Below are 24385 nucleotides of genomic sequence, written 5' to 3'. Positions count from 1 at the left end.
AAACCGGTTTGGCTCAGTGGTAGAGCAAACTGCGGACTGAAGGGTCCCAGGTTCGATTCCGGTCAAAGGCATGTACCTTGGTTGCAGGCACTTCCCTGGTAGGGGTTGTGCAGGAGGCAGCTGGTCGATGTTTCTCTCTCATCGACGTTTCTAGCTCTCTCTCTCCCTTCCTCTCTGTGAAAAAATCAATAAAATATATATTTTTTAAATTTAATAAAAAGCAAATACCTGGAGCCCAGCCAAGGTGGCTCAGTGGTTGAGCATCGACCTAGGAACCAAGAGGTCACGATTAGATTCCCGGTCAGGGCACACGCCTGGGTTGTAGGCTCAATCTCCAGTAGGGGGCGTGCAGGAGGCAGCTGGTCCATGATTCTCTCTCATCATGGACGTTCCTCTCTCTCCCTGTCCATTCCCCTCTGAAGCCAAATCAAAATAAATAAATAAATGTATTTTTTCTAAAACAGTTTTGTGCCCAAGGTGTTGGGACACCCTGGTGGATTCTGAGCCCAGCGCACACCCATACACCCACTCTCCTAGGTAAAGGTGCAGCAGTGCCGCACAAGGGGGCAGCGAGCAGGGACCGGACTACCCGAACCTCACCTGTGGGGCTTGACCCCACCACACCCCGCCCTACTCCCCCATTCCCCCACGACCCCGGGGTGGGCTCGGGAGTCCACGTGGGCGGACCACAAGTCCCAGACCACTTTGCGCGCAGGCAGAAGGCGCGACTGCAAATCCCAGGCTGCCTTGCGCGGGGGCGATGGCGGGGGCCGGCTTGGGGGCCAGTGGTTGTGGGGGCGCGGCGGGGGCGGGACTACAAATCCCAGGCTGCCTTGCGCGGGAGGGCGGGGGGGGGGGGCGGCCGGGGCTGGTGTGGGAAGGACAGTGTTTGTGGCCGTGGCGGGGGCGGGACTACGAATCCCAGGCTGCCTTGCGCGGGGGCGGTGGCGTGGGTCGGCTTGGGGGGGGCAGTGGTTGTGGGGGCGTGGCGGGGGCGGGACTACAACCCCCAGGCTGCCTTGCGTGAGGGGGCGTGGCGGGGCGTGGCGGCCGGTGGGTGCGGCAGCGGCGCGGGCGGGCGCGGGGCCGGCGGCGGCAGTGGGCGCGCGGCGGGCGATGCCGGGGCCCCGCGCGGACGAGGGCGGCGGCGGCGGCGGGGCCGAGGCCGCGGGGCCGGCGCGGGAGCCGGCGCGCCTGTGCGGCTACCTGCAGAAGCTGTCGGGCAAGGGCCCGCTGCGCGGCTACCGCAGCCGCTGGTTCGTGTTCGACGCGCGGCGCTGCTGCCTCTACTACTTCAAGAGCCCGCAGGACGCGCTGCCGCTCGGCCGCCTGGACATCGCCGGCGCCTGCTTCAGCTACGACGGCCCCGACGAGGCGGCCGAGCCCGGCGCCGAGCCGCCCGCGCACTTCCAGGTGCACAGCGCGGGCGCCGTCACGGTGCTCAAGGTGGGAGCCGCCCCGCCCCCGGACTGCCCTCCCGCCGCCCCGCCCCGGCCCGTGGCCGCTTCCCGTGCCTGGCACCTGGGCGCCCCTCTGCTCTCCCGCACCCCAGGGTGTCCCGTGCGCCCCTCCCCGGGCCCTTCTGCCCTCCCCGGGCCCCCCTCTGCCCTCCCGCATCCCGGGGTGTCCCGTGCCACCCTCCCCGGACCCCCCTCTGCCCTCCCGCAACCCGGGGTGTCCCGTGCGCCCCTCCCCGGGCCCCCCTCTGCCCTCCCCGGGCCCCCCTCTGCCCTCCCGCATCCCGGGGTGTCCCGTGCCACCCTCCCCGGGCCCCCCTCTGCCCTCCCGCATCCCGAGGAGTCCCGTGCGCCCCTTCCCGGGCCCCCCTCTGCCCTCCCGCATCCCGGGGAGTCCGGTGCGCCCCTCCCCGGGCCCCCCTCTGCCCTCCGGCATCCCGGGGTGTCCCGTGCAACCCCTCCGCCCCGGCGCTCAGGGCTGCATGTGACCTTGGCCGAGTGCATTCACCTCCTGTGCCTCGGTTTCGCCGTCTGCGGAGCGTGTGTTTGGGGGGGACCCCGGGGGTGCATGGCACAGCTGGTGAATGGCGTGCCCGCGGAGTGGTCAGGTCTGAGTGGCAGGTTCCCCGCTGCGGCCCCGCAGCCATGGGGGCAGCGCCCCTGTTCTCGCTCCTCGCTCCTCGTGCTGGCTGGGGAGGCGGGATGGCAGAAAGGGGGTGTCCACGGGGCCAGAGGTGTCCCCTCCCCCCCGGACCTGGGAGCCCCATCGTCGCCGAGGGGCCCTCCTGCTGTGAGTGTGGGGGCCGCTCTGCCCCTTTTGCCTGCTGGCATGGTGGGGGGAGGCCTCCTCCCTCCCTCCCTCCTCTCTTTCTCTCTCCCTCTTTCTCTTTCTCTCTCTCTCTCTCTCTCTCTCTCTCTCTCTCTCTCCCCTCTTTCTCTCTCTCTCCCTTCCCTCCTTCCTTTCCTTCTTTCTCTCCCCCCTCCTCTGGAAGCTGGCTCTCTCCAGAGCAGCAGGCTGCGCTGGGGCTCTGGGACGGAGGACAGCTTTCTGGAAAGCTCTTTGCAAAGCCCGCCAAGTGCAAGGCCAAGTGGGCCGTGCCTCCAGCCCCCTGGGCCCCGCGCTCCTGCAGGACTGAGCCCCAGTCTCAGGGCTGCTCCCCGGGGCGTCCTTACAGACCCCCAGCCCCCACCCTCTCTAAGGGGGTGCAGGCAGCCCGAGTCTGCCAGGGAGCCCGCAGGGTCCCGGTCCGGCCTGGCCCGCCCCGGCCTGCATGGAAAGCACACGTGTGAACTTGAGTGTCTGACCCCGTGTGTGTGTGCGCGCGGGGACTCCTGCCAAGGAGTGGCCCGTCTGCCAAAGCGTTTCCCGGGGAAATGTCTGTTAAAGGGACAGCCGCATCCTGTCAGGGTTTTGGTCTCCTGTAAAAACTCTTTGGCCCGGCCGGTGTGGCTCAGTGGTTGAGCGTCCTAGGAACCAGGAGGTCCGGGTTCGATTCCCGCTCAGGGCACAGGCCCGGGTTGCGGGGTCCTTCCCCAGCGTGGGGCGTGCAGGAGGCGGCCGATCCATGATTCTCTCTCATCATGGATGTTTCTCTCTCTCTCTCTCTTTCTCTCTCTCTCTCTCTCTCTTTCTCCCTCTGGGATGGAGGGAGTGGAAACGAGAAATTTATCTTCCTTTTCCCCTTTCCGACGCAGGCAGGGCTCCAGCTGAGCGTTCAGTGGAGGTTCCTCGGCCACAGGGGAACCCCGGTTCCTGAGGGGCCTGTAGGGGAGGGAGGAGGGGCCCAGCTCAGGCTCCGGCGCACTGTCCCTGTTCCAGGTCCCGTCTCCGGGCAGACGGGTTAGAGAGAGAAGGGGCTGATGGTCGCATGTGGTTCTGGTTTTAAGCCCCCCGCCCCCCACCTTCCCCGAGCAGCTGTGGTTTGTGGGGCTGTGTTAGTGCCTGAGTCTGGATGTAAGCTGATCCCGGAATTTCTTGGTAAGCCGCTCCGTCCCGAAGGCAGAGATCTGGCCCGGCGCCGTGTGTTACAGACGAGGGAACGGGGGTCGGGGAGCAGCCCGGCTCTCCCTGCCGCCCCGAACCCGGACCCGGGCCGGGCCCCCTGCGAAAGGACGGAATGGAGAGGCTGTGATTGTGTTATCTCTCTGGACACATCTGTTTTTTTTAAAAAAATTTTTTTAATACACACACACACACACACACACACACACACATACACACACTGAGTGGCCAGATTATTATGTTATCATGATCTCAGAAGGCATAAAATCTGGCCACTCAGTGTATGTATATATAATATATTAAAGGCCTGGTGCATGAATTGGTGCATGGGTGGGATCTGGCCAGCCTGGCCAGGGGGAGGGGACATGGGCGGTTGGCTGGCCTGCCTGCTGGTTGACCTCCTGGTCAAGGGGACCATTTGCATATTAGCTTTTTATTCTTTAGGATAGACACGGAGTGGCCAGATGATTTTGCGTTCAAAGATCATCATCATCTGGCCGTGTGTGTGTGTGTGTGTGTGTGTGTGTGTGTGTGTGTGTATTTGTGTGCATTCGTGCATGGGTGGGGTCTGGCCAGCCTGGCCAGGTGGAGGGGACATGGGCGGTTGGCCGGCCTGCCTGCTGGTCGAACTCCTGGTCGAGGGGAGTGCATATTAGCCTTTTATCCTATAGGATACACACCGAGTGGACATGTTATTATGTGTTCAGAGATCATCATCATCTGGCCACTCGGTGTATATATATTTTATTGATTTCAGAGAGGAAGGGAGAGGGGGAGAGAGAAAGAAACATCAGTGATGAGAGAGAATCAAAGATCGGCTGCCTCCTGCACGCCCCACATTGGGGGATCAAGCCCGCAACCCAGGCCTGTGCCCTGACCGGGAATCGAACCCTGACCTCCTGGTTCCTAGGTCGACGCTCAGCCCCTGAGCCACGCCGGCCGGGCCTCAGCCCCCGTGAGCATGCGTGTTGGTTTCCGAGTCACACGCAGCTGAGCAGTCACGTGCTCCTGTCCCGGAGCCTCGGGGTAGGGAAAATGAGGCGCATTCCCCGGTGCTGACGCTGCTCTGGCTGCAGGACAAGCATTCGTCAGCCCGGAGGGCGGTCCGGTGTGTCCGTCCAGGACAGAGGGTGGGCCGGCCCCCTGGGCTGGCTGCCCCGCCCTGCACATCTGCTCCGGGCCTGGAAATACTGTCTTTATTTATTTACTTATTTATTTATTTATAAAATATATATTTTATTGATTTTTTTACAGAGAGGAAGGGAGAGGGATAGAGAGTTAGAAACATCAGTGAGGGAGAAACATTAATCAGCTGCCTCCTGCACACCCCCTACAGGGGATGTGCCCGCAACCAAGGTCCATGCCCTTGACCGGAATCGAACCCGGGACCTTTCAGTCCGCAGACCGACACTCTATCCACTGAGCCAGACCGGTTTCGGCTGTCTTTTTTTTTAAGTATATATTTGTAGTGATGTCAGAGAGAGGGAGAGATAGAAACATCCAGGATGAGAGGGAATCATGGATCAGCTGCCTCCTGTACGCCCCACACGGGGGATGGAGCCCACAACCTGGGCCTATTCCTTGCCCAGAATCAAACCCGGGACCCTTCATTCCACAGGCCGACGCTCTATCCACTGAGCCAAGCTGGTTAGGACAATTCTCTCTCATTTTTTAAAACAGATATATTGTTATTGATTTCAGAGAGAAAGGGGGGGAGAGAGAGAGAGAGAGAGAGAGAGAGAGAGAGAGAAATATCAGTGAGGAAAGAGAATTCTTGAATTGCTCAGCTTCATTCTGCACGCCCCTCCCCCCCACACACACACTGTGGTCGAGCCCACAACCCAGGCGTGTGCCCTGACGGGGAACCAAATGAATGAACCGTGACCTCCTGGTTCATAGGTCGACGCTCGACCACTGAGCCACACCAGCCGGGCTCTCTCATCATGGATGTCGCTCGCTCTGCTTTCATCTCTGAAATCAATCTGTAATAACAAAAGTGTAATATGCTAATTAGATCGGACGTCCTTTCAGAGAATCTTCCGGAGGAAGCCGGGGCTACGAGGGAAGCCCGGGTCCCGGGTGCCGCCGTCGAGGGAAGGGAGGCCCGCTCTCGCACGAATTCCGTGCACCGGGCCTCAGTTAAAATACAGTTCTTCAGAGAAAGGAGCTGCCGCGTTAAGACTTTTTAAAAGACTAGAGTCCGAAACCGGGGTGGCTCAGTGGGTAGAGCGTCGGCTTGGGGACTGAGGGGTCCCGGGTTCGATTCCGGTCAAGGGCATGGACCTTGGTTGCAGGCACATCCCCAGTGGGGGGTGTGTAAGAGGCAGCTGATCGATGACTCTCTCTCATCGATGTTTCTAACTCTCTATCTCTCTCCCTTCCTCTCTGTACAAAATCAATAAAATATATTAAAAAAAAAAAAAGACTAGAGGCGGAAACCGGGGTGGCTCAGTGGATAGAGCGTCGGCTTGGGGACTGAGGGGTCCCGGGTTCGATTCCGGTCAAGGGCATGGACCTTGGTTGCGGGCACATCCCCAGTAGGGGGTGTGTAAGAGGCAGCTGATCGATGACTCTCTCTCATCGATGTTTCTAACTCTCTATCTCTCTCCCTTCCTCTCTGTACAAAATCAATAAAATATATTTTAAAAAAATAAAAAATAAAAAGACTCGATACGATCAAAGAATTGCGAGAGCTTTAAGAAAAAACAAAAAACATGGAGAGAAACCAGATGTGTCTGTCATTCTGTCTTTGTTGGGGGTCCCTCTGGAGGGTCTGCCAGGCTGTGGCTCTGAGGGGGGTCTGGCGTTTCTCCATCGTCAATGAAGGGGGCGCTCCCGACTCTGGCATCCTCAGGAGCTCGGGGTGGGGACCGTCCGCCGGGGGCCCTGCCAAGGCAGGAGGGCTGAGTGAACGCAGCGTTTGACCCCATAGAGCAGGCGCATGTTTACAGAACTACATTTTTATTGGTGTCAGAGGGGAAGGCAGAGGGAGAGAGAGAAACACCCATGATGAGAGAGAAACAACCGTCGGCTGCCTCCTGCATGCCCTCCGCTGGGGATCAAGCTCGCCAACCGGGCCTGTGCCCTGACTGGGAATCGAACCGGGACCTCCTGGTTCCTAGGTCAGTGGTCAACCACGGAGCCACGCTGACCGGGCTAAAACTTCATTTTTAAGCCCGGTATCCCTGTGTGCTAGTTTTAAATTTAAAAAGACACCAAGCCCTGGCTGGTGGTGTAGCTCAGTGGATAGAGCCTCGGCCTGCTGACTGAGGGTCCCGGGTTCAATTCCGGTCAAGGGCACGTGCCTGCACATGCCTCTCTCATCATGGATGTTTCTCTCTCTCTCCCTCTCCCTTCCTCTCTGAAATCAGTAAAATATACACAGAGTGGCCAGATTATGATGACCTCTGAACGCATAATAATATCCCCACTCAGTGTGTGTGTGTTTTGTGTATATATATTAGAGGCCTGGTTGCATAAATTGGTGCATGGGTGGGGGCCGGCCAGCCTGGCCAGGGGGAGGGGACAGGGGCGGTTGGCCGGCCTGCCTGCTGGTCGAACTCCCGGTCGAGGGGACCATGTGCATATTAGCCTTTTATTCTGTAGAATACACACCGAGTGGCCAGTTCAGAGATCGTCATCATCTGGCCGCTCGGTGTGTTTAAAAAGAAGCCCCGCCCGCCGGGACCGGTTTGGCTCAGTGGATAGAGCGTCGGCCTGGGGACTGAAAGGTCCCGGGTTCGATTCCGGGCAAGGGCATGTACCTTGGTTGTGGGCACATCCCCAGTAGGGGGTGTGCAAGAGGCAGCTGATCGATGATTCTCTCTCATCGATGTTTCTAACTCTCTATCCCTCTCTCTTCCACTCTGTGAAAAATCAATAAAATATATTTAAAAAAAAAAAAAAAAAAGAAGCCCCGGGCGGAGCCGGGGGAGTGGGGAGTGGAGCCTGTGGGGGGGGTGCGGGCGCTGTCGGCTGGCTGTGGGTGCCGGGCGTTGCTCACTGTGCGAGGGCCCCGTGGGCAGAGCCGTGGCCATCGGCCTGTGGTCATCAGGCAGCCATGTGGCTGCTCCTTCTGACACAGAGGCCTGTGGTCAGTTCCCCTTACCACGGGGAGAGCGACTCGGGGTGACCTTGACCTTGACCTTGACCCCGTGTGTCTGGGTGGAGGCTGTGCTGCCCCCCCAGGGGGCTGCCCTGGGGGGCCAGGCCCTCCCAGCCTGACTCCTAGAACATGACTTACATCTGATCTGCGGGCGGGGTCCCTCCCCCTGTCCTCACCCCGAGCTGCTGACCTCATTGCATCCTTAACGCTAACGGAGGTGTGAGCTGGCCATGGGGCTGAGGCAGGGCTTTTCCACAGAGGGGTCAGCTTTTCTTTTCTTTTTTAAATATATTTTATTGATTTTTTTTTTTTTTTTTTTTTTTTACAAAGAGGAAAGGAGAGGGATAGAGAACTAGAAATATCGATGAGAGAGAAACATCCATCAGCTGCCTCCTGCACGCCCCCCACTGGGGATGTGCCCGCAACCAAGGTCCATGCCCTTGACCGGAATCGAACCTGGGACCTTTCAGTCCGCAGACCGACGCTCTACCCACTGAGCCACACCGGTTTCGGCTCTTTTCTTTTTTAAATATGTATTTATTGATTTCAGAGAGGAAGGGAGAGGGGGAGAGAGAAAGGAAGAGGATAGAAACATCAATGAGGAGAGAGAATCACGGATCGGCTGCCTCCTGCACGCCCCACATTGGGGATGGGGCTCCCCGCGGGAATCGAACCACAACCTCCTGGGTCATAGGTGGAAGGTCGGCCACTCAGGCAGGGCGGGGTTTAGATTGGAATTCTGAATTCCAATTTTTATTATTTAACGAGCTGTGATTACTTAATGAGCTCTGTTTGTGCGCCGCTGTGAAGACTGCGGTTTAAAAAGATAGAATGACCTTGGCCGGTGTGGCTCAGTGGATAGCGCGTCGGCCTGCAAACTGAGCGGTCCCGGGTTCGATTCCGGTCAAGGGCATGTGCCTTGGTTGCGGGCACATCCCTAGCGGGGGGCGTGCTGGAGGCAGCTGATGGGTGTTTCTCTCTCATCGATGTTTCTAACTCTCTCTCCCTCTCCCCTCTTCTCTGTAAAAATCAATAAAATACATCATTAGAAAAATAAAAAGATAGGACGGACGGCTTTCTGGAGGGATGGGGGCTGTGCTGCGGTGTCCCACGGGGACCCCTGCTCCCTCCCTCTTTCCTGTTACAGCCCTGGGCGCTAGGCTGACACAGGATTTCAAAACCAGGGGAAAGTCGGTTTTGTTTTGTTTTCCCGCTGGCCCCGGGCCAGATCCCCGGAGGGCGTCTCGAGGCTCGTGATGATGTGGAAACGAAGAGAATCCAGAGCTGAGGGCTGTTTTCAGTTTGGCGTGGCGGCCTGCTTTCCTTAAAAACGTATTTCATTGATTTCTTTTTTACAGAGAGGAAGGGAGAAGGAGAGAGAGCGAGCCAAAAACATCCATGAGAGAGAAACATCCATCAGCTGCCTCCTGCACGCCCCCCACTGGGGCTGTGCCCGCAACCAAGGTCCATGTCCTTGCCCAGAATCGAACCTGAAACCCTTCAGTCCGCAGGCTGAGGCTCTATCCACTGAGCCACACAGCCAGGGCCGGTCTGCTTTCTTTATCTGAGTCTCGTCCTGGGTTATCAGGCGGCTTCTGTGCTGCTCGCCGCGGCTCAGGGGAGAAGGGCCTAAGGGCCGGCTCGGAAGCCCAGGGAGCCCCCCTCCACCCCCGGCGGCCGGTGGGGTCACGCCCCCACCCCCCTCTGGGACAGGGACTCCTTCCTGGTGGTCTGGCTTGTAAATGTGGGAGCCCTGACCCGGGCCCTGACCCTCCGGGGAGGAGCCCAGAGCTCACACGCTAAGCGGAGGCCGAGCAGCCGTGTCATCACGTGTCGTATGTGCGGGGTGACGGGGCGGCCTCTTTGAACTCTCGGATGGGATTTTTGTTCTTTTCCCTTTTTAAACATGAAGGTGATTTTGGTTTTTTTTACAGAGAGGAAGGGAGAGGGAAAGAGAGAGAGAAACATCCATTATGAGCCCTGACCAGTGTGGCTCAGTGGATAGAGCGTCGTCCGGCGGACTGAAAGGTCCCGGGTTCGATTCCGGTCAAGGGCATGGACCTTGGTTGCGGGCACATCCCCAGTGTGGGGTGTGCAGGAGGCAGCTGATCGATGTTTCTAACTCTCTATCCCTTTCCCTTCTGCTCTGTAAAAAAAATCAATAAAATATATATTTTTTTAAAAAAGAAAAAGACGCCGAAACCGGTGTGGCTCAGTGGATAGAGCGTCGGTCTGCGGACTGAAGGGTGCCGGCTCAATTCCGGTCAAGGGCATGTACGTTGGTTGCGGGCACATTCCCGGTGCGGGGTGTGCAGGAGGCGGCTGATCAATGATTCTCATTGACCTTTCTGGCTCTCTATCTCTCTCCCTTCCTCTCTGTAAAAAAATCAATAAAATATATTTAAAAAAGAAAAAAAGAAACATCCACGATGAGAAAAAAATCATGGATCGGCTGTCTCCTGCACACCCCCTACTGGGGAACGGGCTCGCATCCTGGGCCTGTGCCGTTGGCTGGAATTGAACCCAGAACCCATCAATCTGCAGGCCGGCGCTCTACCCACTGAGCCACAGCAGCCAGGGCTCAGCAGGGATTTTTGAACTGGGTCTTGAGGATCGAATAGGAGTTTGCAGGTGGGTGTTGGTGCCGTCGGAGCAGGGGTCAGGGAGGCCGGTTCTGTGTGCTGCCGTGTGAGGGCCAGGCTCTGGGCCCACGGGGGTGGGGCGGGGTGGGCCAGAGCACCACATACAATGGTGTGGCCCCATGAACCCCCAAGCGTTATAAGCACGGGACACACAGGACTTGGTGGCCAGGGGTAAGAAGAGAGTCCACCTAGGAACCAGGTGGTCACGGTTCGATTCCCGGTCAGGGCACAGGCCTGGGTTGCGGGTTCCATCCCCAGTGTGGGGCGCGCAGGAGGCAGCCGATCCATGGCCCTCTCTCATCATGTGCCCTGACCCGGAATCGAATCCTGACCTCTTTGGGTCATAGGTCGATGCTCCAACCACTGAGCCACACGGGCCGGGCTCTGAAGACCGGATCCTGGGACTTTTTCGAGGAGAGAGCTGGGTGTGGAGGGAGGGAAGGAGGTGCCTGGGGTCCACAGGACGGGACAGGTGGCCGAGCCTGTCTGCCCGGGGGGCTCCTGGGTGTGGGACAGAGGCCTGGGGGAGCAGCTGGGCCCCATGGGGTCAGCCAGCTGTCCTGCCAATTCCTCCGCAGCTGCCGCAGTGGGTGGCCTGGCTCTGGTCCTGTGGGCGGGCCCTGGGCGCGCAGAGGTCTGATAGGGCAGCTGTGCCCACCCAGCTGGGGCCCCGCCCCCCGGGACATGCTCTTTATTTTATTTTTAAAGGAAAAAGTGAGCCCTTTCAATACATATACATATGTGTTTTTTTTTTTTAACATATTGATTTTTTTACAGAGAGGAAGGAGAGGGATAGAGAGTGAGAAACATCGATGAGAGAGAAACATCCATCAGACGCCTCCTGCATGCCTCCCACCAGGGATATGCCCGCCACCAAGGTCCATGCCCTTGACCGGAATCCAACCTGGGACCCTTCAGTCCCCAGGCAGATGCTCTATCCACTGAGCCACACCAGTTTTGGCAATGAAAATATTTTTAAAAAATAATTTTTAAAATGTCACAGGCATGGAATCATATAGCATGTTGGATTCGGCTTCTTTCTTTTTAAATATTTTTTTTTTATCGATGCCAGAGAGGAAGGGAGAGGGAAAGAGAAACATCCATGAGGAGAGAGAATCATGGACCGGCTGCCTCCTGCACACGCCCCCACGAGGGAGCGAGTCAGCAATCCAAGCGTGTGCCCTTGACTGGAATGGAACCCGGGACCTTTCAGTTCGCAGCCCGATGCTCTATCCACTGAGCCACACCGGGGCGGATCCGGCTTCTTTTGCACATGCACTTAATATTCACATGTGCTGGGCGGGTCATGGTGGGGTTTAGTTGTTTTAATATAAATATATCTTTATTGATTTCAGAGAGAAAGGGAGAGAGAGAGAGAGAGAGAGAGAGAGAGAGAAAGAGAGAGAGAGAGGAACATCCATGATGAGAGAGAATCATGGACCGGCTGCCTCCTGCATGCCCCACCCTGGGAATGGAGCCTGTGCCCTGACCGGGAATCGAACCCTGACCTGGGTCCTACATGGAGGCTCAGCCCCTGAGCCCCGCCAGCCGGGCTGCTGCTGCTGTTCTCACTGTGAAGCGTGTCCCCCGCTGCAGGCCTTGAAATGGACGTTACAGCCGAGACTGGTGTGGCTCAGTGGATAGAGCGTCAGCCTGCGGACTGAAAGGTCCCGGGTTCGATTCCGGTCAAGGGCACGTACCTTGGTTGCTGGCATGTCCCCAGTGGGGGGCGTGCAAGAGGCAGCTGGTCGATGATTCTCTCTCATGGATGTTTCTACCTCTATCCCTCTCTCTTCCTCTCTGTAAAAAAAATCAACAAAATATATATATATTTTTAAATATATTTTATTGGTGTTTTACAGAGAGGAAGGGAGAGAGAGAGAGAGCTAGAAACGTCGATGAGAGAGAAACATCGACCAGCTGCCTCTTGCACACCCCCTACCGGGGATGTGCCCGCAGTCAACGTACATGCCCCTGACCGGAATCGAACCCGGGACCTTTCAGTCCGCAGACCGACGCTCTATCCACTGAGCCACACCGGCTTCGGCAACAAAATATATTAAAAAAGAAATGGACGTTGCTTGGGCCCGTTCCTCTCGGCCGCCCCTTGCAGGAAACACGCGGCTCTGAGCCTGCGCGGCCGCCATAACCCTGTCCTCTCTCTCCCCCGCCCCCAGGCCCCCAACCGCCAGCTGATGACCTACTGGCTGCAGGAGCTGCAGCAGAAGCGCTGGGAGCACTGCAACGGCCTGGACATGGTGCAGGGGGCCGGCCGCACCTCGCCCCCCCCGGGGGACGGCTCCCGGGGCCTCGTGGCCAGGGGCGCCCCAGGTGAGTGCCTTCCTGGGGGGGGGGCCCGGGTGACCTTGGGGGCCGGGCAAGGTCAGCGCCCAGCACCCTGCAGGCGACACAGCCGAGTCGGCGGGTGGGGCGTGTGCTGGAGGGGACCCCGAGCGGCTCCCCGGCCAGCCTGGTCCTCGGTCCCCCTGCAGGCACAGAACTCACGTCCCGTGGGCTGGGCAGGGGGGTCGGAGTTCACACAGGCGTGTACACACGGGGGAGGTTTCGCAAAGGCCCTGCCCGTGACCCAGGCATGTTCCTAAGAGACGTGTGTGTGTATGTGTGTGTGTGTGTGTGTGTGTTTGTGTGTGTTTTAAATAGATATTCTTGCCCTGGCTGGTGTGGCTCAATGGATAGAGCCTCTGCCTGCGGACTGAAGGGTCCTGGGTTCTATTCCAGTCAAGGGCACATGTCCAGGTGGCGGGCTCCATCCCCAGTAGGGGGTGTGCAAGAGGCAGACAATCCATGATTTTCTCTTCATCGTGGATGTTTCTATCTCTCCCTCTCCCTCTCCCTTCCTCTCTGACGTCAATAAAAATATACTTAAAAAATAAGAAATAAAAAATATATCTATTGATTTCAGAAAGGAGAGAGAGAGAGAGAGAGAGAGAGAGAGAGAGAGAGAGAGAGAGAGAAACATCCATGATGAGAGGGGATCATGGATCGGCTGCCTCCTGCACACCCCCCACTGGGAATCGAGCCCGCCACCCGGGCCTGTGCCCTGACTGGGATTCGAACCCTGACCTCCTGGTTCACAGGTCGATGCTCAGCCCCTGTGCCACGCTGGCCGGACGGTCCTTCCTTCTTGGAAGCTGAACGCCGTGGCCTGGAGCCGAGGAGACACTGAGGCCCACATGGCTGCCTCCGCGTGGCCCGGGGCCTGTCACGTGGCGGTTTGGCGTTTGTGGCTCTGACGCTGGCTCGTCCGCTCAGCAGCCAGGCCCCTGTGAGCGGCCTGCTCCCTCCCGGCGTTTCCCGGGGGCGGGCGTGGAGAGGTGTGAGATGGCGTGGAGAGGTGTGAGATGGCGTGGAGAGGTGTGAGATGGCGTGGAGAGGTGTGAGATGGCGTGGAGAGGTGTGAGATGGCGTGGAGAGGTGTGAGATGGCGTGGAGAGGTGTGAGATGGCGTGGAGAGGTGTGAGATGGTGCGATGGGGTGTGAGATGGCGTGGAGAGGTGTGAGATGGCGTGGAGAGGTGTGAGATGGCGTGGAGAGGTGTGAGATGGCGTGGAGAGGTGTGAGATGGCGTGGAGAGGTGTGAGATGGTACGATGGGGTGTGAGATGGCGTGGAAAGGTGTGAGATGGCGTGGAGAGGTGTGAGATGGCGTGGAGAGGTGTGAGGTGGCGTGGAGAGGTGTGAGATGGCGTGGAGAGGTGTGAGATGGTACGATGGGGTGTGAGATGGCGTGGAAAGGTGTGAGATGGCGTGGAGAGGTGTGAGATGGCGTGGAGAGGTGTGAGATGGCGTGGAGAGGTGTGAGATGGCGTGGAGAGGTGTGAGATGGTGCGATGGGGTGTGAGATGGCGTGGAGAGGTGTGAGATGGCGTGGAGAGGTGTGAGATGGCGTGGAGAGGTGTGAGATGGTGCGATGGGGTGTGAGATGGCGTGGAGAGGTGTGAGATGGCGTGGAGAGGTGTGAGATGGCGTGGAGAGGTGTGAGATGGCGTGGAGAGGTGTGAGATGGTGCGATGGGGTGTGAGATGGCGTGGAGAGGTGTGAGATGGCGTGGAGAGGTGTGAGATGGCGTGGAGAGGTGTGAGATGGTGTGGAGAGGTGTGAGATGGCGTGGAGAGGTGTGAGATGGTGCGATGGGGTGTGAGATGGCGTGGAGAGGTGTGAGATGGTGTGGAGAGGTGTGAGATGGCGTGGAGAGGTGTGAGATGGTGTGGAGAGGTGTGAGATGGCGTGGAGAGGTGTGAGATGGCGTGGAGAGGTGTGAGATGGCGTGGAGAGGTGTGAGATGGTGTGGAGAGGTGTGAGATGGCGTGGAGAGGTGTGAGATGGTGCGATGGGGTGTGAGATGGCGTGGAGAGGTGTGAGATGGCGTGGAGAGGTGTGAGATGGCGTGGAGAGGTGTGAGATGGTGCGATGGGGTGTGAGATGGCGTGGAGAGGTGTGAGATGGCGTGGAGAGGTGTGAGATGGCGTGGAGAGGTGTGAGATGGCGTGGAGAGGTGTGAGATGGCGTTGAGAGGTGTGAGATGGTGCGATGGGGTGTGAGATGGTGCGATGGGGTGTGAGATGGCGTGGAGAGGTGTGAGATGGCGTGGAGAGGTGTGAGATGGCGTGGAGAGGTGTGAGATGGTGTGGAGAGGTGTGAGATGGCGTGGAGAGGTGTGAGATGGTGCGATGGGGTGTGAGATGGCGTGGAGAGGTGTGAGATGGTGTGGAGAGGTGTGAGATGGCGTGGAGAGGTGTGAGATGGCGTGGAGAGGTGTGAGATGGCGTGGAGAGGTGTGAGATGGCGTGGAGAGGTGTGAGATGGCGTGGAGAGGTGTGAGATGGTGTGGAGAGGTGTGAGATGGCGTGGAGAGGTGTGAGATGGTGCGATGGGGTGTGAGATGGCGTGGAGAGGTGTGAGATGGCGTGGAGAGGTGTGAGATGGCGTGGAGAGGTGTGAGATGGTGCGATGGGGTGTGAGATGGCGTGGAGAGGTGTGAGATGGCGTGGAGAGGTGTGAGATGGCGTGGAGAGGTGTGAGATGGCGTGGAGAGGTGTGAGATGGCGTTGAGAGGTGTGAGATGGTGCGATGGGGTGTGAGATGGTGCGATGGGGTGTGAGATGGCGCGGAGAGGTGTGAGATGGCGCGGGGAGGTGTGAGATGGCGCGGGGAGGTGTGAGATGGCGCGGGGAGGTGTGAGATGGCGCGGGGAGGTGTGAGATGGCGCGGGGAGGTGTGAGATGGCGCGGGGAGGTGTGAGATGGCGCGGGGAGGTGTGAGATGGCGCGGGGAGGTGTGAGATGGCGCGGGGAGGTGTGAGATGGCGCGGGGAGGTGTGAGATGGCGCGGGGAGGTGTGAGATGGCGCGGGGAGGTGTGAGATGGCGCGGAGAGGTGTGAGATGGCGCGGAGAGGTGTGAGATGGTGCGATGGGGGCGGTGAGCCTGGCCGAGGCGGTCGGGCCTCTGAGGAGGGGCACCACGCTGAGGCCTGAGGGGAGCAGGAGCCGGCGGGGCGGGCGGAGAGCGGGGCCTGGGCTGGCGGGGAGCGGCGGGTGCCGGCCTGAGGCTCAGCGGCTGCGGCGGAGGGAGCCTTGGCCTCCTCCGGGTTTGGGACTCGGGACTTGGTCCTGAGAGCAGCGGCGTGTCTGAAGCTGCGTGTGTGCACAGGACTGGATGTCCTCCAGCTCTAGATCGCTGCTAAGAACGAATAATGAAACCGGCCCGGCCGGCAGGGCTCAGGGCTTGAGCGTCCTCCTAGGAGCCAGGGTTCGATTCCCGGTCAGGGCCCAGGCCCAGGTGGCGGGCTCCATCCCCCATGTGGGGCGTGCAGGAGGCAGCCGACCCATGATTCTCTCTCCTCATGGATGTTTCTATCTCCCTCTCCTTCCCTCTCTGAAATAAGTAAAAATCCTATTTAACAAAGAGGTGATATGCAAATGAACCCTCATGCCCTCACAAAATGGCTGTCTATGGCTAGGCCGGCGGGGGGCTTAGTGAGGGATGACCAAATGACTGAGCAGCAGGCTGCATGGGGCAACCAGGCCAGAAGGGGGGCAGTTAGGGGCAACCAGGATGGCAGGGGGGACAGTCAGGGGTGACCAGGCTTGTGGGGGGGAGGGGGCAGTTATGGGCAACCAGACCAGCAGAGAGGGGCAGTTAAGGGTGACTTGGCCAGCAGGGGGTCAGTTAGGGGCGATCAGGCCGGCACACAGAGGCAGTGAGGGGCGATCAGGCCGGCACATAGAGGCAGTGAGGGGCAGAGGCAGTGAGGGGCGATCAGGCCAGCACACAGAGGCAGTGAGGGGCGATCGGGCCGGCACACAGAGGCAGTGAAGGGCGATCGGGCCAGCACACAGAGGCAGTGAGGGGCGATCGGGCCGGCACACAGAGGCAGTGAGGGGCGATCAGGCCGGCACACAGAGGCAGTGAGGGGCGATCGGGCCAGCACACAGAGGCAGTGAGGGGCGATCGGACCAGCACACAGAGGCAGTGAGGGGCGATCGGGCCAGCACACAGAGGCAGTGAGGGGCGATCGGGCCGGCACACAGAGGCAGTGAGGGGCGATCAGGCCGGCACACAGAGGCAGTGAGGGGTGATCGGGCCAGCACACAGAGGCAGTGAGGGGTGATCGGGCCAGCATACAGAGGCAGTGAGGGGCAGAGGCAGTGAGGGGCGATCGGGCCAGCACACAGAGGCAGTGAGGGGCGATCGGGCCGGCACGCAGAGGCAGTGAGGGGCTATCGGGCCGGCACACAGAGGCAGTGAGGGGCGATCGGGCCAGCACACAGAGGCAGTGAGGGGCGATCAGGCCGGCACACAGAGGCAGTGAGGGGCGATCGGGCCGGCACACAGAGGCAGTGAGGGGCGATCAGGCCGGCACACAGAGGCAGTGAGGGGTGATCGGGCCAGCACACAGAGGCAGTGAGGGGTGATCGGGCCAGCATACAGAGGCAGTGAGGGGCAGAGGCAGTGAGGGGCGATCGGGCCATCACTCAGAGGCAGTGAGGGGCGATCGGGCCAGCACGCAGAGGCAGTGAGGGGCGATCGGGCCAGCACACAGAGGCAGTAAGGGGCGATCAGGCCGGCACACAGAGGCAGTGAGGGGTGATCGGGCCGGCACACAGAGGCAGTGAGGGGCAGAGGCAGTGAGGGGCGATCAGGCCAGCACACAGAGGCAGTGAGGGGCGATCAGGCCGGCACACAGAGGCAGTGAGGGGCTATCGGGCCGGCACACAGAGGCAGTGAGGGGCGATCGGGCCAGCACACAGAGGCAGTGAGGGGCGATCGGACCAGCACACAGAGGCAGTGAGGGGCGATCAGGCCGGCACACAGAGGCAGTGAGGGGCGATCGGGCCATCACTCAGAGGCAGTGAGGGGCGATCGGGCCATCACTCAGAGGCAGTGAGGGGCGATCGGGCCATCACTCAGAGGCAGTGAGGGGCGATCGGGCCGGCACACAGGGGCAGTGAGGGGCAGAGGCAGTGAGGGGCGATCAGGCCAGCACACAGAGGCAGTGAGGGGTGATTGGGCCAGCACACAGAGGCAGTGAGGGGCGATCGGGTCGGCACGCAGAGGCAGTGAGGGGTGATCAGGCCGGCACACAGAGGCAGTGAGGGGTGATCGGGCCGCACACAGAGGCAGTGAGGGGCAGAGGCAGTGAGGGGCGATCGGGCCGGCACGCAGAGGCAGTGAGGGGCGATCGGGCCATCACGCAGAGGCAGTGAGGAGCGATTGGGCCGGCACGCAGAGGCAGTGAGGGGTGATCAGGCTGGCAGGCATTGCAGTGAGGGGCAGAGGCAGTGAGGGGCGATCAGGCCGGCACACAGAGGCAGTGAGGGGCGATCGGGCCGGCACACAGAGGCAGTGAGGGGCGATCAGGCTGGCACAGAGGCATTGAGGGGCGATCAGGCCAGCACAGAGGCAGTGAGGGGCGATCGGGCCGGCACACAGGGGCAGTGAGGGGCGATCGGGCCGGCACACAGAGGCAGTGAGGGGCGATCGGGTCGGCACGCAGAGGCAGTGAGGGGTGATCAGGCCGGCACACAGAGGCAGTGAGGGGCGATTGGGCCGGCACACAGAGGCAGTGGGGGGCGATTGGGCCAGCAGGCAGAGGCAGTGAGGGGCAGAGGCAGTGAGGGGCGATCGGGCTGGCAGGCAGGTGAGCGATTAGGAGCCAGCGGTCCAGGATTGAGAGAGGGATGTCCGACTGCCAATTTAGGGCCTAAACTGGCCGTCAGACATCCCCCAAGAGATCCTGGATTGGAGAGGGGCAGGTTGGGCTGAGGGAACCCCTCTTTACCCCCCACCCCCCGCCCCTCACGAATTTCATGCACCGGGCCACTAATAAAAATATATTTATTGAAAAAAGGAACAGAGTAGGTGTCACAGCAAACTCCTCAAGCACAGCCTCTGTCTGCGGGCGCCGGGAGATAAAGACTCGGGATCCTGGGACTTCTGTGCGCCCGTCCGCCCGTCCGTCCGTCCGTGTCCTGAGGCAGGCGGTCCCCTGACCACGGCTGTCCCCCCGTGGACCCTTACGTAAACCTCACAAACAGGCCGAGAGCCAGGCAGAGTATCAGTCCTGCACAGGCCTGGACACGGCTTCTCGTTCCCTCACACAGGCACATGGAGGACGAGCCTGTCTGGCCGCTGCCCCCTGGCCTCCGCGGCGGCTCCGCTCCCCGCCCCCGCCCGGCCACTTCCCCAGGAAGCTCCCGGCGTTGCAGCAAGCCCCGGGCTTCCTCGTAACCTTGGGGTTTTGTCTTCCCCCGCAGAGCCTGCCGCCGCCAGCCCACACAGGAAGGGGGGGCTGCACGCGGCCCCCCGGGTCCCGAGGCGGCTTCCTGGCTCCGCGTGGAGGGTGTGCCCTGCCCCAGCCCCAGCTCAGCTGGCCGGACCGTCGTCCCCACCACCAGGGCTCGGGGCTCCATCCAAAGGCCTGGCCGGTGTGGCTCAGTGGGTAGAGCGTCGGCCTGAGGACCGAAGGGTCCCGGGTTCGATTCCAGTCAAGGGCACACGCCCCCTAATGGGGATGGAGCCTGCAACCCCGGGCATGTGCCCTGACCGGGAATTGAACCCTGACCTCCTGGTTCCTGAGTCAGTGCGCAGCCGCTGAGCCACGCCCGGCTGGGCCTGCGGATGTTTTTCCGTTGATTTTTATGGAGAGTGGAAGGGAAGGGGAGAGAGAGAGAGAAACATCCATGTGAGAGGGACACATGATTGGTTGCCGCCTACACACAGCCCAACTGGGGCCGGGGATCGAGCCTACAGCCTGGGTATGTGCTCTTGACCAGAATCGAACCCGGGATCCTTAGGTCCACAGGCTGATGCTCTATCCATTGAGCAACACTGGCCCGGGCATGATGATCTACTTTATTTTTATCTTTTTATTTATTTTAAAAAAAAATAAATATATATATATATATATATATTTTTTTTACAGAGAGGAAGGGAGAGAGAGAGAGAGAGAGAGTTAGAAACATCGATGAGAGAGAAACATCCATCAGCTGCCTCTTACACACCCCCTACTGGGGATGTGCCCACAACCAAGGTCCATGCCCTTGACCGGAATCGAACCCGGGACCCTTCAGTCCGCAGGCTGACGCTCTATCCATTGAGCCAAACCAGTTTCGGCTATTTTTTTTTATCTTTTTAAAATATATTTTATTGACTTTTACAGAGAGGAAGGGGGAGAGAGGGATAGAGAGCTAGAAACATCGATGAGAGAGAAACATCGACCAGCCGCCTCCTGCACACCCCCCACCGGGGATGTGCCCGCAACCAAGGTCCATGCCCTTGACCGGAATCAAACCCGAGACCCTTCAGTCCTCAGGCCGGTGCTCTCCCCACTGAGCCACACCATCTGGGGCTCAATGATCTCCTTGAGGTCAAAATGGTGGCAGAACACGGAAGCCACCAGATGTGTCTGCGCCGTCTCCGACGAAGCCACACAGCCCCGCGTCCGGCACCGGTGTCTGCGGAGGACACCGGCCCGTGCTCCGGGGGGTCAGCCAGGGCCCCTGGGGCCGCTCTGAGCCGTCCCCCTCTGTCCGCCCCTCCCCCAGAGTTCCTGTGCCCGCACCCCAACGCCTCCGCCGAGAAAGCCCGGACCGTCCTGGCCGCGGACGCGGCCCCCGGAGAGCTGGTGGGGGAGCAGGCCGCCAGCCAGCCCGCCCCGGGGCCCCCCAGCTCCATCAACTTCTCTCTGAAGCAGTGGGGCGCCGAGCTCAGGTGAGTCCGGGGGCGGGGGGGCTGCCGGGGGCGTTCGCCGAGGACCCCAAAAGCAATCCCGTGTGACAGCACGTGCTGATTGCCCGTCAGAACGCTGCCACCTTGTCACTCCGGGGTCTGGTTCTAGCGGCTGTTCTGTCTCCTCCGGAGGAATAGGGTCATTGTTCTCCTGGGGGACCAGGAGCGTGCGTTCTTGCCTCCCTGGGTGCTGGGGGTTTTGTCTTCTATAGATATTCTTTTTAAAAATATATATTGTATTGGCCGAAACCGGTGTGGCTCAGTGGATAGAGCATCGGCCTGTGTACTGAAAGGTCCTGGGTTCGATTCCTGGCAAGGGCATGTACCTTGGTTGCGGGCACATCCCCGGCAGGGGGTGTGCAAGAGGCAGCTGGTCGATGTTTCTCTTTCACCGACATTTCTAGCTCTCTATCTCTCTCCCTTCCTCTCTGTAAAAAATCAATAAAATATTTTTAAAAAAAAAAAAAAAAATATATATATATATAGTATTGATTTTTTACAGATAGAAAGGGAGAGTTAGAGACATCAATGGGGGAGAAACATCGATCAGCTGCCTCCTGCACGCCCCCTAACTGGGGATGTGCCCGCAACCAAGGTATATACATGCCCTTGACTAGAATCGAACCCGGGACCCTTCAGTCCGCAGGCCGAAGCTCTACCCACTGAACCAAGCTGGTTAGGGCTTTTTTTCTTTTTTTTTTTTTAAATTAACTTAAAAAAGAGAGGAAGGGAGAGGGAGAGTTAGAAACATCGATGAGAGAGAAACATCGACCAGCTGCCTCCTGCACACCCCCCACCGGGGATGTGCCCGCAACCAAGGTACATGCCTTTGACCGGAATCGAACCTGGGACCTTCAGCCCACAGGCCTAACCAAGCTAGTTAGTGCTTTTCTCTTTTTTTGTGGATAGAGCATCTATCTGCGGACTGAAGGGTCCCGGGTTCGATTCCGGTCAAGGGCATGGACCTTGGTTGCGGGCACATCTCCAGTGAGGGGGCGTGCAGGAGGCAGCTGATGGATGATTCTCTCTCATCGATGTTTCTAACTCTCTCTCCCTCTCCCTTCCTCTCTGTAAAAAATCAATAAAATATATATCTTTTTTTAAAGTGAAAGCAAACATTTTTTAAGAACCCACGCACTCCGTCCCCCCGTAGGAATTCCATGTCCTCCTTCCGGCCGGGAAGGGGCCAGGACAGCCGGAAGAGCGTGTTCTACACCCACGAGGAGTGGGAGCTGCTGGACCCCAGCCCCAAGGACCTGGAGGAGTCGGCGTCGCAGGAGGAGCGGCGGAGGCAGGCGCCGGAGGGGGGCAGAGGTGCGAGGGGCTCGGGGTCCCTGCTCCCCCCGCTGCAGGCTGGCCACAGGGCACGGAGCCTGCCCAGCAGGGAGTCCACATTCTCTTCACTTCTTGTTTATTTTTTATTTATTTAAAAAAAATATATATATATATATATTTAAATATATTTTATTGATTCTGTACAGAGAGGAAGTGAGAGAGGTAGAGAGCTAGAATCATCGATGAGAGAGAGTCATCGATCAGCTGCCTCTTGCACACCCCCTACTGGGGATGTGCCCGCAACCAAGGTCCATGCCCTTGACCGGAATCGAACCCGGGACCTTCCAGTCCCCAAGCCGACGCTCTATCCATTGAGCCAAACCGGTTTCGGCAAAATATATTTTTATTTTATTATTGATTTTATACAGAGGAAGGGAGAGGGATAGAGAGTTAGAAACATCGATGAGAGAGAGTCATCGATCAGCTGCCTCTTGCACACCCCCTACTGGGGATGTGCCCGCAACCAAGGTCCATGCCCTTGACCGGAATCGAACCCGGGTCCCTTCAGTCCCCAAGCCGACGCTCTATCCATTGAGCCAAACTGGTTTCGGCTTCTTGTTTATTTTTTAAAAACATATTTTTATTGATGTCAGAGAGGAAGGGAGAGAGAGGGGACATCCATGATGAGAGAGAATCGTGGATCGGCTGCCTCCCGCACTCCCACACTGGGGATCGAACTCACAACCCAGGCACGTGCCCTTGAGCAAAATCAAATCAGGGACCCTTCAGTCTGCAGGCTGACGCTCTATCTACTTAGCCACACTGGCCAGGGCAGGTACAGGCTTTATAAAATATATATATATCTTACTGATTGGTTACGGAGAGGAAGGGAGAGGAATAGAGAGAAACATGGATGAGAGAGAAACATCGATCAGCTGCCTCCTGCACACCCCCCATTGGAGATGTGCCTGCAACCAAGGTCCATGCCCTTGACCAGGAAGGGGGTGAGAGAGAGAAACATCCATGATGGGAGAGAATCACGGATCAGCTCCCTCCTGCACGCCCCAAACTGGGGATGCAGCCTGACACGTGGACATGTGCCCTGACCGGGAATCGAACCCTGACCTTCCCGTTCCTAGGTCGATGCTCAACCGCTGAGCCACGCTGGCCAGGCTCCCCCCCAAAAATGTTAATGACAGCTTCATTGCAGTGTCTGAGGACAGTGATAGTAACTCTGGGACACGATCTCATTTCCGCACTGTTCCTTCGACGTCTGCCTCCCTCGGCCCTTCAATCGAGGAGGCCACAGGCCCCACCCTCACGCCCGCCCCCACCCCACACACACAGCCCGGGTCCCTCTGGCCCGTCTTCTGACTTTAAGTGAATGAAATCTGTATAGCATGTCTCTCCCTTTACGTTTCAAATGCATATTTGAACCCATCTACACGAAAATGTATTTGGGTCCCTCAGTACCCTTCCGTAGATAGAGCATCAGCCTGCGGATGGAAAGGTCCCGGGTTCGATTCCCGGTCAGGGCACATGCCCCGGGGTGCAGTCTCCATCCCCAGTGTGGGGCGTGCAGGAGGCAGCCCATCCGTGATTCTCTGTCATCATGGATGTTTCTCTCTCTTTCCCTCTCCCTTCCTCTCTGACATCAACAAAAATATATCCTATATAATAAAGGGCTAATATGCAAATCCACCTAACAGCTGAAGGACTGGTCGCTATGACGCGCACTGAGCACCAGGGGGCAGGCGCTCGGTAAGAAGCCCTGAGCCGGGCTCACGGCTGATAAGCTCAGCACTAAGGATGTCTGCCTGGAACTTCGGTGGGCGGGCCTAAGCTGTCAGTCGGACATCCCCCAAGGGCTCCCGGACTGTGAGAGGGTGCAGGCCAGGCTAAGGGACTAAGGGACCCCACAAGGGCGTGTATTTCGTGCACACGGCCTCTAGTTTAAAATGAAAAAACAAGATGTGTGTTTACAACATCTATTTACATACATTTAGAATATTTTCTTTTTTTATCTTTTTGACGACGAAGGGCAAGTGACAAAGGGCCTCTAGGGCGGCGGTAGGGGTGTATAAGCAAGGTGCTGCAATGCGGCTGTCGATCATCACGGGGTGCCCCGGGGGAGGGGACCCCGTGCTCCCAGGGTGCCGAGGGCCCTGGAGACACCCCCTCCCTCCCCTGCCCCGTCCCCCCGGCCTGCGTCTGTTCTCCTCGGTCTCCCCGTGCCCGGGGTAGGACGGTTACAGGAACACAGGGCAGCACGGAGCTTCTGAGGAGATTCTGGAAGCTCAGCTCGGTTTCCCGGCCGCTGTGTCATGCACCCGTTGGGGCGGGCGGGCCGGGGTTGAGCAATCCAGCCGAGTGCAGGCCCTGCACGGGGCCTCGTCAGGAAGTGTCCGCCGGGTGGGACGGACAGAGGCAGCTGGGGGGGGGGCGGATTCCTCGGAGGGAGTGACAGCCAGGGGCCGGGGTTCCCGCCTCTCCACACCCGCCCTGTGTCCCCGCAGGCAGCGCCGGCTCGGGGTTCCTCTTCGACCTGGGCCGCGTCCCCTACAAAGGCAGGCGCCCCCTGAGGGACATGATCGGGTCCTACAAGAGCCGCCACGGCAGCGGGGACCCGGCCCCCGAGGGCACGCCCGGGGCG

The 24385-nt window shown here is 59.1% G+C and overlaps 1 protein-coding gene across 1 annotated transcript in view; it reads left to right on the top strand.

Moving 5' to 3' along the window:
- Nucleotides 1–1065: 1065 nt before the first annotated feature.
- Nucleotides 1066–24385, top strand: part of TBC1D2B (TBC1 domain family member 2B) — a gene marked incomplete at its 3' end in the record, with an annotated part of 33748 nt that continues 10428 nt past the window's right edge. The window contains exons 1-5 of the mRNA XM_084868978.1: nucleotides 1066–1446; nucleotides 12384–12537; nucleotides 20274–20439; nucleotides 21611–21771; nucleotides 24249–24382. Coding sequence (XP_084725104.1) covers nucleotides 1117–1446; nucleotides 12384–12537; nucleotides 20274–20439; nucleotides 21611–21771; nucleotides 24249–24382 — 945 coding nt within the window. The 5' untranslated portion in view covers nucleotides 1066–1116. The remainder of the gene's footprint in view (nucleotides 1447–12383; nucleotides 12538–20273; nucleotides 20440–21610; nucleotides 21772–24248; nucleotides 24383–24385) is intronic.

This window comes from Pipistrellus hanaki (assembly GCF_964339955.1).
Source record: "Pipistrellus hanaki genome assembly, chromosome: 21".
Lineage (NCBI taxonomy): Eukaryota > Metazoa > Chordata > Mammalia > Chiroptera > Vespertilionidae > Pipistrellus > Pipistrellus hanaki.
The sequence above is the reverse complement of the archived record's forward strand: the minus strand, read 5'-3'. Positions and strand labels throughout refer to the sequence as shown.